General features: G+C 39.1%; 1 protein-coding gene across 16 annotated transcripts in view; it reads left to right on the forward strand.

Annotated features, from left to right (window-relative positions):
- Positions 1-15979, forward strand: part of hspg2 (heparan sulfate proteoglycan 2) — a 123656-nt gene that overhangs the window by 49921 nt on the left and 57756 nt on the right. For 11 of the 16 annotated variants that reach the window (XM_028010350.1, XM_028010344.1, XM_028010352.1 and 8 more), the window contains 20 exons: positions 4353-4462; positions 4572-4630; positions 4972-5144; positions 5231-5269; positions 7106-7231; positions 7370-7573; positions 8461-8580; positions 8691-8822; positions 9917-10061; positions 10495-10650; positions 10735-10883; positions 11630-11793; positions 11866-12045; positions 12139-12335; positions 12561-12708; positions 13499-13626; positions 13836-13922; positions 14621-14679; positions 14904-14965; positions 15061-15201. In XM_028010350.1, coding sequence (XP_027866151.1) covers positions 4353-4462; positions 4572-4630; positions 4972-5144; positions 5231-5269; positions 7106-7231; positions 7370-7573; positions 8461-8580; positions 8691-8822; positions 9917-10061; positions 10495-10650; positions 10735-10883; positions 11630-11793; positions 11866-12045; positions 12139-12335; positions 12561-12708; positions 13499-13626; positions 13836-13922; positions 14621-14679; positions 14904-14965; positions 15061-15201 — 2579 coding nt within the window. Of the gene's footprint in view, positions 1-4352; positions 4463-4571; positions 4631-4971; positions 5145-5230; positions 5270-7105; positions 7232-7369; positions 7574-8460; positions 8581-8690; positions 8823-9916; positions 10062-10494; positions 10653-10734; positions 10884-11629; positions 11794-11865; positions 12046-12138; positions 12336-12560; positions 12709-13498; positions 13627-13835; positions 13923-14620; positions 14680-14903; positions 14966-15060; positions 15202-15979 lie in introns of all 16 variants that reach the window. The other 5 variants (XM_028010347.1, XM_028010348.1, XM_028010360.1 and 2 more) reach the window with 3 other exon arrangements.

Here is a 15979-nt window from a genome sequence, read left to right on the forward strand (position 1 = left end):
TAGGAAATCCCGCTGGTGATGCAAAAATAATCTTTAACGTCAGTCAAACTGTTTTACCCTCAGCATTTTTGCATGGCATCAACAGTAGAAGCCAGCATGTTTCAGCGTCTCTAAAAATAAAGTGTAAAACACATTTTAAAAAGCTTGGCTTTTGTTTGGACTCAAATGATTAATATGACAGAGCTTAAGGCCACACCTGATTCATATACTGGAAGGTTTTTTTCTTGTTGTGAATATAGAATCAAAGAAAAAAGAAATATTGCATTAATTAATTTGTCCACAACTTTATGTAAATGTGAAACCACTAAATAAGTAGAATATAAAATCTTACACTAAGTGGCACTTGTTAGAAATCTATTGGCTTTTATTTAGTGACTAATAGTGTCTTTATTACGGTGGCCGACAGGTGCAAATGCGCAGCAAAAGAGAAAACATGCAAACAAACAAAAAACACGCGCATAAATTAAATGCGGCAAGCAAAAAGCGAATAAAATGCAGCAAACAAAAAGAGAGACGCAAACAAAAAAGAAGACACCCCCCGAATGAAATGCAGCAAACAAAAAGTGAGACGCAAACAAAAAAGAAGACACCCCCGAATGAAATGCAGCAAACAAAAAGTGAGACGCAAACAAAAAAGAAAACACCCACGAATGAAATGCAGCAAACAAAAAGTGTTGAAAACGGAAGTGCTCCAGACCACTAGGGGGAGTCAAAGAAAATAGTATTCATTTCTATGGGACCAGATGCAAGATTCAGAGAAAGAAATTTGAAAGAAAGTAAAGGTACGTATAACTATATTTCTTTTCAGAAATATAGTTATACGTACTATATAACTATATTTAGTACGTATAAATACTATACGTACTTATATTATAAAAAGATACGCCGTCTTTTATAATATTATAGAATAACAGAATAATTTATGGGTAGCGTGATAGACTTTGTGTCAGTCATACCGTTCTGGGCTCGGTCTCGATTTTCTTTGACTCCCCCTAGTGGTCTGGAGCACTTCCGTTTTCAACACTTTTTGTTTGCTGCATTTCATTCGGGGGTGTTTTCTTTTTTGTTTGCTGCATTTCATTCGGGGGTGTCTTCTTTTTTTGTTTGCGTCTCTCTTTTTGTTTGCTGCATTTCATTCGGGGGTGTTTTCTTTTTGGTTTGCGTCTCTCTTTTTGTTTGCTGCATTTCATTCGGGGGTGTTTTCTTTTTTGTTTGCTGCATTTTGTTCGCTTTTTGCTTGCCGCATTTAATTTGTGCGCGTGTTTTTTTTTGTTTGCATGTTTTCTCTTTTGCTGCGCATTTGCACCTGTCGGCCACCGTACTTTATTCTATTTAGTGGCATTTATTGAAACTCTCTGTGTGCATGACATCGGAAAGGAAAGAATACCCACTCACCACAAGAGAGACTCACTTTATAAATTTTAGCACAAAGTCACAAAATGGTCCAAGTAGCAGAATTCCTTTGTTGCTAGGCAATGTAATGATTTCTCTTTGAATTCTGAACAAACCACACATCCAGCCTCCATGCCTTGTTTGCCAGGAAAATATCAAATAGTCTGTGTCATATCTTTGTTTCTCCAGGCTCAATTAGCATATGTAGACCAACTTTGATGAGCTTCTTGGATGATGTCACATTTTAGAACATTATCACCAACTACTCTAAGGAGGAGACTCCTTAGATTTTGCTTTTGGTATTATTTTCCCAGACAAAGTCCCATGAACTAATAATAAAAACAAGTGGGCAACTAGAACTAGAAAAAAGTTCTAACTAGAACTAGAAAAAAAAATCTTCTGAATATACAAAATACAAGAACTGAATCATTATTTTCCCAATAGAAAACAGCACATGTTCAATTTAAGTGGACTTTATAAACCCTGAATAAAGCTGTTATATGACTATATGACCCTAACCCATACTACTTTAAAGACAAAATATAAACAAACAAGTGCTATAACCCTTACGAATAGAGACACCCCAATAAATTGTGTCAGATAATGTTTGAAGCCTATAAAAAGTCATATAAGTGCATTGATTGGTCAGAGGAAACTGACTGGAACAAAATTGTGCAGAAGTAATAAATCATCTGTAAACCATATGGATAAATAAGGGAGGGTGACTTGGCGTTTCATGACATCCGGTGGAAGCGTGTCAGTAATAATAATATTCACGATCTGAAAAGAACAGATGCAGATGAAAGAACTGGAGGTTTAGAGAGATGTATATGTGGCCTTGCTCAGATTTTGCAGCCATTGCTTACATGCCATGTAGCACAGATATTGAATTAAAGAAATGCAATAGTATGCCTGCAGGTAATAAAATGTCCACTTGATGGGCACCATACAGAACTAATTCATAAAGGCCCCTAAACAAAGATAAACTCCATTATTTGCTGGCATCCATAGTTTCCAGACCTGTTAATGAATATGGAGCTGTTTATGCATACTTGCTCTTTATGTCCACACAGCTTATTTCCTTTTCTGACTCAGCAGACTCCTTAAATCCTTGCCTTTGGCTTAGCAAGTTGCATCTCAATCCAAGATGCTGCACAAATATTGCCCCTCTCCTTAATCTTCTTGCTTTCGGTCTGAATTAAGAGGCTGGACGGCCGGTCCAAACAAAATGTTGGCAGCAGACTAAAAATGGGGCACCCTGCGGGCCACTGGCTATTTTAAGTTTCACAGACTTGGCCTGTGACATTGGAATTATAATAGTACCGCTGACATTTCAGCTTATAATGAGCAACACATAAAATGCATCAATATACGTTATAGAAGAGATCTGTAGGCTTGCCTGTAAGGAGAGTAATTAGCGGAAGACTGTGATGAAAAGATCATCAGGTGAACACAACTTTGGAAACAGTTAATCCTTTAAAATGCCAGGCTACATTAATTTGTTTCTCATGGGGTCATAAAAGCCAACTGCGACAGCTTGTTTTCCATTGAATTTAGAGAAATTTAGATCTTTTCACACTTTATCGTGTTAGAACTGCAAACGTAAGTGTAGATCCTTGGGAAAAAATGTGTATTTCTATATTTTCACACCCCTAAATAAATTGCACAATTATGTGCTACTTTCTTTCTGTCACATAAATACCCAATATACACAGGAATCTTTTGTTATAGTTAGGGTTGGACAATAATACATATCGCAATAGACACACAGTCCATATCAATAGATAATTTGTCTGATGGAATATTCAACAATTTCACCGAAATCCAGAATTGCACAGCATTCTGGGGGATTTAGGCAGAGGAAAGGGTTCGCTGCTCAATCTCTCACAGCTAGCTATGCTACCTGAGTGGCATCAACCATAATTCACTCACTCTTTGGTTACCTAGCAACAACCTGTTGAGTAACTTCAGCTGTTTAAGGTTTCATCACTGTGTCTCAAAACTGCCTAAAAATAAAAAACAAGACAAGTGAAATGAAAAATGTGGATAAAACAGGAAAGGGCACACCAACAGGTTGGCAGTATATCAGATATTTTAAACAGAAAATAATAATCAACAGTTACTGATATTGAAGGATATAATACAAAGTTTTACTGTAATTGGTCAAGAAAAAGAAGCTTCTGTTTGTTTGATTGCTTTAACAACAGTTATTGTGTGTAAAGGTTCACCTATCCGAAGCTAAAACTATCTTCTAAACCATCTCTAGAGCAGCTGGATCAATCTGAATTTTAATCCTCAATAAGCTACCATTCTATGCCTCTTAAAACACAGGTCATAACATCTATCTGCAGCCAATGTTAGAGTTTAGAGTGCTTTAACCTACACCGGCTGACCTATATGTTCAATGACCCAGTCGTTCCAGCTAATAAAAAACCACTGAGAAGGATGGATATAATCCCTGCTGCATTCCCCTCCAATGCTCTCTCACCTTCCTGCCTCATATGTTTGACTTGGTTGATGTGGAGGGAATGCTGAGGCCCTCTTTCAGAGTCATTCACAGAGGATTTACTTCTTCCTCACTGCCGCTCGCACAGCAGCGATATAGACTTAAAAGTCCTACTCACCAACCGCCAGAGTTGCTGCAGGCGTGATTTTATTGGCCACATTTTTGTCAGATTTCTGCCACTATTTAGGAATGTTGACAGTTTGTCTCCTTCTGCAGAATAGAAATCAGAATTTACCTAAGATAACCTCTTACTATGCTGTGTCTGTTCACTATAAAGACACATATGTATAGAAGTAGATGCCATAATTTGTGACTTTCTAAAATATTCAGCCAAAGGGAAATATATGTCAAACATTATGACACCACTTGATTATAATGTGTAAACTAGTAGTGAGTCTGTGGTCCTGGTTTGTTAGTGTGGTTTGATTTTCTCCTCCCCTCTCTCCATCTCCAGTTTATTACCGAGCTCTTGTCAACTTCACAAACTCCGTGGTTTACGGCCCTGACCTCGAAGACATCTTTTCTCCAGAGTATAAGGAAATTTCTGAAGCAGTGATGGACACGGTACGTCTAGCGACCATTTGAGACGTCCGTGTTTCATCTGTCAGAACCTGCTGATTTAAATATTTGTGAGTTAGTTGCTTTGTTTAAGCATTTTCTTTTCCCTCGACAGCTGGAGTCTGAGTACAACAAGATTCCAGGTGTCCAGACGGTTAATGTGGTCCTGATCAAGTAAGAGCACAAACTTTCTGAATCAACCCTGTTGACAACCAAAGCATATATCCTGCTACTGCTGTTACCTGTTTGGGTTATTCTGGCCTGGTCACTTTCTTTTCTTAAAAAAAAGAAGCACAAAATTGCCATGAAGGTTGCCCATGTTCAGTAAAATTTCAGTTTTGGAGGAAATGTTAAATTAAGATCCTGAAGGCATAAGATCCCTCTGTTGTCATAAAGTGTGTAGCTTCATCAGAACTGTCTTACTTTGTACTTTGTACGTTGTACTTTGTGTTGCCTTGTATTGCTTTGTCGCAGAAAATGTGCTTTATAAATGAAATTACCTTTACTCTCTGCAGAAAAATGATAAGAGAGGATGGAGTTGATATCTTTGTGGAACTTGACGTGGGCTCTGAATACAACAGCAATGAAGAACAGATCCGCACCGTCCTCTACAACGTGGTGAAGGAAGGAGCTATTGCTTCCTACATCACATCAGTCCAGGGTTTTCAGTTCAGGCAGCTTGGGAAAGGTAAGAACAACAATACCTCCATGTTTTAGCAACTTAAGGCCTACCGGGACAATAGGCAGTTTCTTCAATGTTTGCCTTTTTTCTAGTAGAAACTCTGCCTTCAGTGGACCCTATAGCAGTGCCAGGTTTGTACGGTACCATGCCTGGTGCATGGTGAGGAAGCTGATTGTGCTGTAGAAACTGTAGAATGACTGTAGTGCATTTATTCTGCTGATATTTTATGATGCCCATTACTTTGACATGTACATGTGGTCTTGGGAATGTTTTGCATGGAAGCACCAAGGTAGAGTTTTGGCTGCGATCCCTGAGGTCCAGTAGTGCACAGAGAACATAAAGGACCTTTGCATGGCATGAGTTTGATGAAAAGATGCTTCTGTTCTCTGCAACGTGAGGCGGCATTTGATATCTGCAAGTTCCACTGGCTAGGAGAACAAGCATGACACCTGATAGGATTTTTACTGGACATGTTAATTGCTGAATGGGTGGATTTCCTGTAGAGCTGTTTTCACACATGAACACTGAAGACTGTCCAGAAGGTGATCCTGAATTCACAGTGCACATGTTTTACAAATACAAACATCAATAATTAAATTTAAGGTCAATTTAAAGTCATATTCAATAAATTACGATATGCGTTCTGATGAAGTAAAAGTACCTTTTTTGGTACTACTACATGTAAGCTGGTATTAAACATACTGTCAAGCCAGTATTTCTGCATTAAAAATGTTTTATTTTTTATTGGTCTGTTTTAATATTATGATGTTAAATTGTTGTCTAATCATCAGTGTGTGAAATCAATCTGTCTGTTTCACTGAGCTAAAGAAATAAATAGACTTTTCAATAATATTCAGATTTATTGAATATTACTGTACTTCAGAAATACTGTAAAATATTTCTAATTCACATCCAATAAAAAAAATCCAATTCAATCAGATTCAGATCAAGCTACATACAGATCAATTATAATTATAAATTATTACAATGAAACTCAGTTAATCATGTATGGGCAATTGGTTAAAAAAAAAAGGATATCTAAGAAAGCTCTGTTCATTGCAATGACTTATTGACGGCAATAATTCCTAATTCAAGGCAAGCATTTGGTCACAGTAGGAAGGAATAACCTTATTTTAATAGGATGGAGCTTCCATGTGGATCTTTGAAAGGAGAGAAAGGGGACAAAAACAGAGAATCACCCAGCCAGGCATACTCTCCATGGGAAAGAAAAAGAAAAGAAGTTGACTGCAGCAGCATTTCCATAAATGGCTTTATCTAGGAGTGAAACTCAGTCAAAAACACTTTCTATGAGGAGGAGGAACAAAAGCCTCTTTCACAAGGAATTTTGATTTAATATTCACTTCAACTTAGCAAGAACTGTTTTAGATCTTTTAAGATGGTTAAAATTTTTACATTCTTAAAACTCTTAACAGGTGTTCTCGTGTGAAAATCGCTTATATGTATCTTATCTGGCATTATCAAAGCTGTTGGGGTTACCCAGGAAAGTCTGTCTTATCTTGTCTTTCTCTCATAGCCTGTCCTGTATAGTTTGTCTGTTGTCCAATCCTGTCTTTTCATGTTAGCCAGTCTGTACAGTTTGTCAGATTGAATGTTTTTAGTCTGTGTGCGCTCTTGTTTACCTTTTGTAGTTTGTTTGTATGTCTGGTTTTACTTGATTTTTTATCTTAAATTGTATGTGACTTTATTATATTTCCCATCTACTTTTGTGTAATTATCAACTCGTCTATCTTTTTTTTGTCTGTGCATCAGGCCTTTCCAGTATGACCACTTAGAATAATGTTTCTTGAATGGAAATGATTTATTTTTTATTGACACCATTTATGGGTTGCTTTATATAGTCTGTCAATGTGTTACATGTGCTTAAATGTGACACTAGAATAGTCTGTTGGCTCTTTGCTCTGCATGTTTTGATCCTTGTTTGTACTACCCTTTTGCATTTGTCACAGTAACGCCCATTAAAAGGCCTTGCATGGCTGACGAGTTCAGGTGTGGTGATGGAACATGCATCCTGATGGACTACGTGTGTGACAACAGACCCGACTGCACAGACTTGAGTGATGAAACCAATTGTGGTGAGTGCTTTTGAATGACTGGTTGAGCTTTGTGTTATGGCTGTCTGATGTGCCACATTTTCACTGACTGACAAGTAACTTTATATCACACCTACCGGTATATTCATTTACAAAGTTTAATTGAAAATCTGTTCTTAGATATGATTAGGTCCATCCCTGTGGTCGCCACAACCCCTGCTGCTATCACTCCCACTCCTGGACTAGCGGACCCCCGGCCTCCTATCCCACCTCTTCGGTGCAAAGCAGATCAAGCTAGATGCCAGAGTGGAGAATGTATTTCTCGAATTTTTATTTGTGATGGAGAACGGGACTGCCAAGACGGTAGTGATGAACTGAGATGTGGTAAGTCAGATTTCTTCATAGATTTATTTGAAAACAATTTAGGTTTAGACTCACCTTCACCCTTTCATAGCCCCATGACTTCTTCATCTTCTACCACTTTGCACTTGCTTGTAATTTCCTCCAAACTCATTGACAATGTGGTACACATGTACTTACCCTACTCCTAACCTTACTTTAAATGGTTTATTATTATTGCCAATAAAAACTTCTACATATGAAAATTTTGTGTTTTTATTCTGAGCAGTTATCTAAGCCCAGGGACATTTTTTGTGTTATAAATATTACTCATAGGTGCCAAGGCTGGATAGATACAGGTAGTTATTTGGTTTAAAAGTTTTTTTAATATCTAGATTTGGTTTTAAACATTAATTAGAAGTTTAGTAGTCTAGTCAAGATTAAGTAGTGTGGCAAAAAAAAAAAAGATCAAGTTAGTTTATAATGAATTAATTGAAATGACATTAGACTTGTATAGCAGTTTTCTAGATACTCAATGTTAAATCCAATTAGGCTTTTGGATTCATGCTTTCTGGAATTTTACCATTTTAAAGATTTTAAAAAGAGTCTAAAGGTATTCTTATTTTAATCTACTTTTAGTAAAATCCTTGTAAATATTACCGTATATTTGAAAAGTTTTTAATTGTTGTTTTTTGTTGTGTTTTTAATCATGTTTAATTTGCTGTGTTCTTTCTTTGTAAACCACTTTTATTTGTGAAATGTGCTACATAAGATTTATATTGCAATGTATTAACATAGACAGATAAAATGTTCATACACATGATCTATTGACTGACGGATCATTGATCTTCAGAACTGAATATGTTCTATCAAAATAACATGCTTGAGTAAAACTTGTTAATTTTATCCCCGATTAACCATATCTCTCTCAGGTACGCCGTCTCCCTGTGAGCCCAATGAATTCAAATGTAAAAATGGCCGCTGCGCCCTCAAGTTGTGGCGTTGTGACGGCGACAACGACTGCGACGATAACTCTGATGAGACCAACTGCCGTGAGTCATCGTTACTTTTATGAGAAAAATATTCTGGTATTTAATTTTATTGTTAGAAGGTTGATACCGATCAGAAAGTTAGAAGTCATCCATCTTTTTTATCGTCACAGCTACCAAAGGTCCCAATGACAGATGCAGTCCTGAGCAGTTTGAATGCCGTATTGATAAAAATTGCATCCCAGCCAGTTACCAATGTGATGAAGAGCCAGACTGCGCAGATCGCTCCGATGAGATCGGCTGCAGTAAGTCGTACTCGAGCAGCCAACAATCTTTTTTTTTGCTTGTGCATATTTCACTTTTTTCTGTAAGTTTCTGAATCTCTACTTAGAACTCCAACTAATTTGTTGGGAAATCAAACTCTCCTCAAACAAAACAGCTTTTCTCAATGTTTTCATCTGTCAGAATTGTCCATCTGCTGCAGAGGCAGCACTGCTTGACAGAGCTATCCATGTCACTCAAACATTTTCAAATATTGTCACATTAGCTAAAATGTTTTAGATTAAGGTATTGTCTGAGAGACTGACACAAAGTATTGTATAAAATGTGAAAAGGCAAAACAGAAAATAAAAAATAATTACAAATACAAAACAAATACTGAAAACTCAAAGTCCTATGAATCATGGCAATCATGTCCTCCCTAAAGAAAAGTGTGAACATCATCATTTTGCTGTTACCACCATGTTTTAACGTGAGAATACAGGGTTCAGGTTGATGTGCATTGCAGCAGCATTTCAGCCAGTAAGTTCTGTGTTTGCCTCATCTGACCTGAGCATCTTCCATATGTTTGCTATGTCCTCTATACTAGCTTGTGACGAATTTGAAATGGAGCTTCTTTTGATTTCTTTCTTCGATTTGAAGCCAGATTTCAGTGATCATGACTAATAGTCGTTATGTGAACAGATTCTCCCACGTGAACTGTGGATTTCTGCTACACAAATTAACCCCCTTGTTGGCCTGTCAGTTTTGAAGATTTCAATGTATTCGTAGTTGTTCACAACTCTTTCCACTTTTAGGAGATTAATTGAACTAAAAGGAGAAAGCCTGATTCTGTTGAGCGTCTGAGTCCTTCACAGAACAGCTATCTGTCTTTGTACTGAAACTGACTAAGGCAGTCAACAAATAAAAAAATCATTTTAAATGTTTAAGATATACATAAAGCAACATAGTTATGTGCTGTTTTGTATTGATTTAGTAATAAAATACATGGATGTTTATGATTGATTCATGACAGAATGTAAGCATATAAGCATGCAGAGATATAACTATTTTTGCAAGCTCATTATGACATCCCTGGTGCATTTTGTGTGTTAGCTGCTGTGGTTTTGACTCTTTGCAGCCCCTCCTACTGTGGTGAGCCCGCCAGAGGAGTCAGTCGAGGCAGCGCGGGGGTCGACTGTGACGTTCACCTGTCAGGCTGTTGGCATTCCAACACCCATCATCACCTGGAGACTCAACTGGGGGCATATTCCCAAAAGCGACAGGTTGGGCTTTTTGAGACGTACCTTTGTTAGTCAATAAAAATGTGCTACATTCCTTTGGGAATGTTTTTTATTGGTGCAACTGGCATGTTGCTAAGTAACTAACAAGAAGCCATTTTTTTCCAGCAGCAAACTGCAATTATGGATTTATTTGCCTGTTTTTGGTTTTTGACATGAAACCCTCCTACTTTTAAGTTTCATTGCTGACTCCATGCTTCAAGGCCTGTGATTTTAATTAGTGAGAAATTTGCTGTGCACTCTAACTCCAATAGCTGCGGTTTCAGGCTGTTGACTTCCACAACGCCCTGCTGTGTGTGGTTAGGAAATTGCAGGAGAATTCTGGGGATTTTTTCCTAGAACACTCCTGTTATGCTTTGTTGATGTACAGTGTGAAGCTATGAGTGGGAAAGCATTCGTTTGTGCTCTTTATCCCAAGGTTTGTTATGACCAGTGAGAATGGCCGCGGTACCCTTACTATTCATGATGTGAAAGAGGCAGACCAGGGGGCGTACACCTGTGAGGCCATCAATGCCAAAGGCTTGGTGTTTGGTATCCCTGATGGAGTGTTGACTCTCATCTCTAATCCAAACCCAGGTATAGAAAATCATCAGTGAACCACAATGAAATCAAAACACTTCAATTAAAAAGCTTTCTGTAAACAAAGTGTTGTCCTGTTTATTCCAGAGAATTGTCCCGATGGTCACTTCAGGGTGGATGACAGCTGCATCTCCTGCTTCTGTGCTGGAGTCTCAAAGAACTGCAAGAGAACCGGACGCTACCGAAACCAGATTAGCCTGCGCTTCACTGAGGAGGAGAACTTCAAGGGTACATAAGTTTATTATTTTTGAACCAATGAAGAACCTTGCTAAAGTAGGTACTCTTACAACTTTAAGGTGTGCCATTATGCTTCCCTGATCAAGTGAGAAAATGTAGAGGTTATAGAAAATGTGTTCATTTTTTTGCACAATTGCAAAATCTGCTCAGTTCTACCTCTGAGCTCTTTTCAGAATGAACTGCTTTAGGGCCTCTTGTCACCTTAAATCCAAATAAACTGCTGCTGGCCTTCTAACTCAACATTTACACTTAAATATGAAAATGGCTAAAAATAGATGGGCAATTATACAAGCATATTTTAAAAACTTTAGTGGAACCTCCTGCACAACCAACAAGAATACAACAAGTTTCTGAATAACAAGTCAATAACAAGACACATGTCTTTTCCAGCAGCCATTGTACAGTCCATACAGCAACAAACCAACTGATCAAACACACTGGAGCTCTGGTTTGGTTGCTAGGTAACAGTGCAGTGCCCGTGGAATGTGACTTGGCGATCTGGAGGTTCAATTTCCAGACACCAAAAAGCACTAACTTAATGCCAAAAAATGGCTGGTTGTTTTTTTAGAAGCAGTGGAGACCCAAATGGGAGTATAAAACAAACAAAATGTGAAAGTTCAGTGTGATGAATACTTTTGTAGGGAACTGTAGATTTGTTTGTCAACTTAAATGCCTTTTTTAAGGATTTTGTTGACTTAACAATTAAATCTGATGTAGAATCTGACTTTTTCCTGCAGGAGTTAATGTCACCTACCCCATCAGGCCAGGTACTCCACCCCTCTCTTCCACTCAGCTTCTCATTAACCCTGAGATGGAAGAGTTCCAGCTTGTTGACTTGTCTCGCCGGTTCATCAACCTTGAATCCTTCTGGACCTTACCTCGGCGGTTCCTTGGCAACAAAGTTGGTATAAAAAGACGTTTTTTATTTATTTAATGTAATCAATGAGCTTAATTTTATTCTATTCCCTGTTAGATTGACTCATATGGAGGATCCCTGAAATTCAAGGTGCGATACACACTTGCTCGCGGCCTTTCTGAGCCAGTGGCGAGATCTGATGTGATCATAGTAGGAAACGGACGCAGGCTTGTGTATCGCAGAGGCAATGGCACCCCTCCCAATGTGGTCAACCAGAAAGAGATCATATTCACTGAAGTAAGACTGAATGAAAAAATCCAAAGATCAGCAATTAAAGTGAAATCAACTTATCAACTTGAAAGAGTAAATCTGCTGCTTAATGTTTTCCAGAACCACTGGCAGCACTCCAACAGCCTCCCTGTCAGCCGCGAGGAGCTGATGATGACGCTGGCCGACCTGGAGAGCATCAGCATCCGCACCGTCTATGATAACCACATGGTCAGCGCAGCGCTCAGTCACATCGTCATGGATACCACCACAGTGGAGTTCAGCACTCTTGGCCATGCTAAGGATGTTGAAGAATGCAGGTAAGAATCAGAGGTTCTCAGCTGAAATCTGAGACATTTTTTTTTTTGAAGTTTATAATTTTGAAAACAGTATTTTGATGGTTATTTATTAATCGTTTCATCTTATGTTCATTTGGCTGCTCTTCCCTCACATGTTTCCTCTTTACCACAAGGAAGTTGTAACTGGGCTCATCACAGTTTGTTTCAGAAACCTTGGATGATGGTGCTTATGTTTCTCACTTCCAGATGTCCTCCCGGATATACTGGCCTGTCTTGTGAAATGTGTCTCTCTGGTTTCGAGCGCGTCCCCGGTGGTCGCTATCTTGGTACCTGTGCAGGCTGTAACTGTAACGGACATGCCACAGCCTGCGATCCAATCAGTGGATATTGTCTGGTAAGAGTTATTTCTGTAAGGTTGTCTTTACTTTGAAACATGAAAGTAAAAATGTTTTATTTTGCTTAATTTCATCTTCTTAAAACACACACACACACACCCCCGGCTGTGTACATTGGTTTGTCTTAAAGTAATCAAAGATTTACTCTAAAGTGAGTCCAACCTCATACACTGAAGTCTTAATGAAAAAAAGCTCACTTATTCTTAATCTTTTGGTAATGACAGCCAGAAGGAAATAGTTTTCCAAATACAATACATTTTCAAAAGTTTACTCACCCATTTAATGAATTGAATTCAGGTGTTTTAATCACTTTCATCCCCACAAGTTGGAGCACATTCTAGCCATACAGATTTCTTCTACAGAGATTTGTGAAAGAATGGTAGCTCACAGGAGTTCATAGTACCCTGTAAAGATGCCATCTGTGCAGGAAATTTCTGCAGAGGTGGACAACTTCTTGGGTTATTATAACAATGTGAAAGTTACTTAGAACAACAGCAGATGGAAGAACTTCACTGGCCTGAACACAACCAGATAAAACAACTCCGCAACTCAAATTTAAAGCAGAAAGCGTGAGCCAGAGATTCTTACCCAACATCAGTGTCTGACCTCAAACGTGTGCTTCTGTAGAAATGGAGAATAATTACAATAAACAACCATAAACCTTGTGAAAAACATTCCTTTAACAGTGGAGTAAATACTATTGGAAATAGAGTTTATGTCACAGTGCTTATTTTAGGATACTTTAAGGGCGGTAGAAGAGAATGAATTGCATGTCTTCCTCCATCACAGAGCTGCCAACACAACACAGAGGGCCCCCAGTGTGACAAGTGTCGCCCTGGCTACTTTGGCGATCCAACCCGAGGTCGTCCTGACGACTGCAAACCCTGCCCTTGTCCATACACTGAGACATCACGGCGGTAAGCCTACACCTCCAATAACGCAACATATATTCACAAAAACACAGCGAGTCTACAACTAAAGGGACCACAGATTAATTAAGAGTATATTCAGACCTTTATTCAGAGCTGTTTCCACTTCATTGTTAAAATCCACAGGATGCTATGCTCATTACATTGTCTCTCTTCTGCTAATTCTTCATGTATTACCCTCTCAATGGTCTGCATAGGTTTTCCGACACCTGCTTCCTGAACGTTGACCAGCAGCCAACGTGTGATGCCTGCAGGCCAGGATACACAGGAAGACGCTGTGAAAAGTGAGTAAACTAATGTCATTAATTCTACTGCACAGTTGAGACCAATTCAAAGAATAAAGGAACTTCTTTAAAGGGTCAGTATTATGTTGGATCAACTTAAGAAAAACGTCCCTCTTCAAAAACATACCTGTGTTGCCTTGATTCTTTCATGCATGCTTGAGAGATCCTTTAATCTCCCGTAGCAACCATTCAGTTGTGCAAAACGGCTGGTTGGATCTCCATGGAGATGCAGTTTCCACACTTCACAGAGCAACCCTCTCCTGTGATTACCTCACTCAGCTCCTTCAGAGTAGCCAGCACCAATTAGCAAACACCTAAGGGAACTTCACACCTGCTGAGCTCATTATACAAGCTAATTGTATGTAATGTTGTTAAAGGGCTAATAAAGAAGCTCTGTTGTGATGATGTCCTGAAGGTGGAATACGAAAATGCTGGAGTATTTAAAGAGACAGAGACCCAATTCCAAGGCGATTAATATCCACGTAAAATTTCTTTTAAATCATATTTGGTATGTTGTGTTTTTATAACTGCTGAATGTAGCTTGATTGTGCTATAAAATTATCCTATGTGCCTGGAAATCACATACTACTGCCCCTTTGAGACTTTGAAGTTTTAAAGACAGATCATTAAGAAAGCAATTTTAGGTTATTGCTTTGCTAAACTTTATGGTTTATCTCTTTTGATTTTTTTTATTTCAGGTGTGCTCCTGGTTACCAGGGTAACCCCCTCCTGCCTAATGGAAGATGTGTTCAAATTTGTGAGTCTAATTTTAATACCCAAGTGACAGACAAGTGAATGAACAGAAGCTGCTCAGGGAGTTGCTTCAGTAGTGTGACAGTGAGGAACTCCTGACTCTGTGTAATGGTTGCCAGGGTTGTGCTACAGTCGTATTTAGTCATTGCTCAGGTATGCAGTGTAGCTGGAGCCCTACCAGGTGCACTTCAGTCCCCACATCATCTTTCCATTGTGCTCTCTCTGCAGCACCCTCCACTTGTGATAACAGAGGAACTATCAGTTCCAGCAGCAGGCCATGCAGCTGCAAGGTATGGCAGTTTATCTTAAAGGGAACGATAGGCATGCCATGCAGATGGATTCCATATGTGCAAGTCCTTGTTTTGTTTTTGTGTGTGCGTTGTAGAACAACGTGGCAGGCGATTTTTGTGATGAGTGTAAGGCTGGATTCTTCCACCTATCAGAGGCCAACCCTGAAGGCTGTTTACGCTGTTTCTGCATGGGGGTGTCCTCACAGTGTGCCAGCTCCTCCTGGAGTAGAGATCAGGTGAGCTGCAGGGTAAAGGAGGGCGGAATATTAATCTTCTCTGTTTGATCATTCCTCTTTTTTAATTGTGTCTACCTGGACGTTTGCCTACTTTTGTCATGGGCATGTGTCATAATGTTTTACATTGGCGGGGTCAAAAAATAGAAATATAATATAAATATCCTTTATTGTTCCACAATGGAAAAAATTCTGTTCAACAGCAGCAAATTGACAGGCACTTTGCTGCTGCTGCAGCTAGTTACTGGTCCACAGTACCAGTAATTGGCTGCTAATATACTCTTGCTTGCTAGCTAGTAGGCATTGCACCAAGTAGTTGACTAGTCACCTGGAAATGTAGCTCAAGCTGCATTGTAAGGATCTAACAGAGTCTATTTCTGCTGTGGTCTGCATGTCGCTTTATCTCTCAAAATCATAGAGCCGCTGCTGAGTCAGCGGAGCATCCTGCTGCGCATTAGGTTAGAGGAGCAGCAGGTGGGTGCGCTAAATTTAACTGTAATCAAAGGGGATCCATTCATAAGAAATTTATGATGTTCCAACATGCACAATTGTGGTCAACGTAATAATTTGACTCCAGTATGTGCAGCTATTCTTTTTTTTTTTTTTTGTACCCCTCCAGGGGGTCTTTTGTGGGCTCTAGTGTCCCTTATATGACAGTAGGCTGACAGGAAATGGGGGAGGAGAGGAGGGAAGGCATGCGGCAAATATCCGGGAGTCGAACCCGCGACGGCCGCGTCGAGGACTGAAGGCCTCCAAATATGGGTCGCGCTAACCCCTACGC

The sequence above is a fragment of the Xiphophorus couchianus genome, chromosome 24 (genome assembly GCF_001444195.1).
Source record: "Xiphophorus couchianus chromosome 24, X_couchianus-1.0, whole genome shotgun sequence".
NCBI lineage: Eukaryota > Metazoa > Chordata > Actinopteri > Cyprinodontiformes > Poeciliidae > Xiphophorus > Xiphophorus couchianus.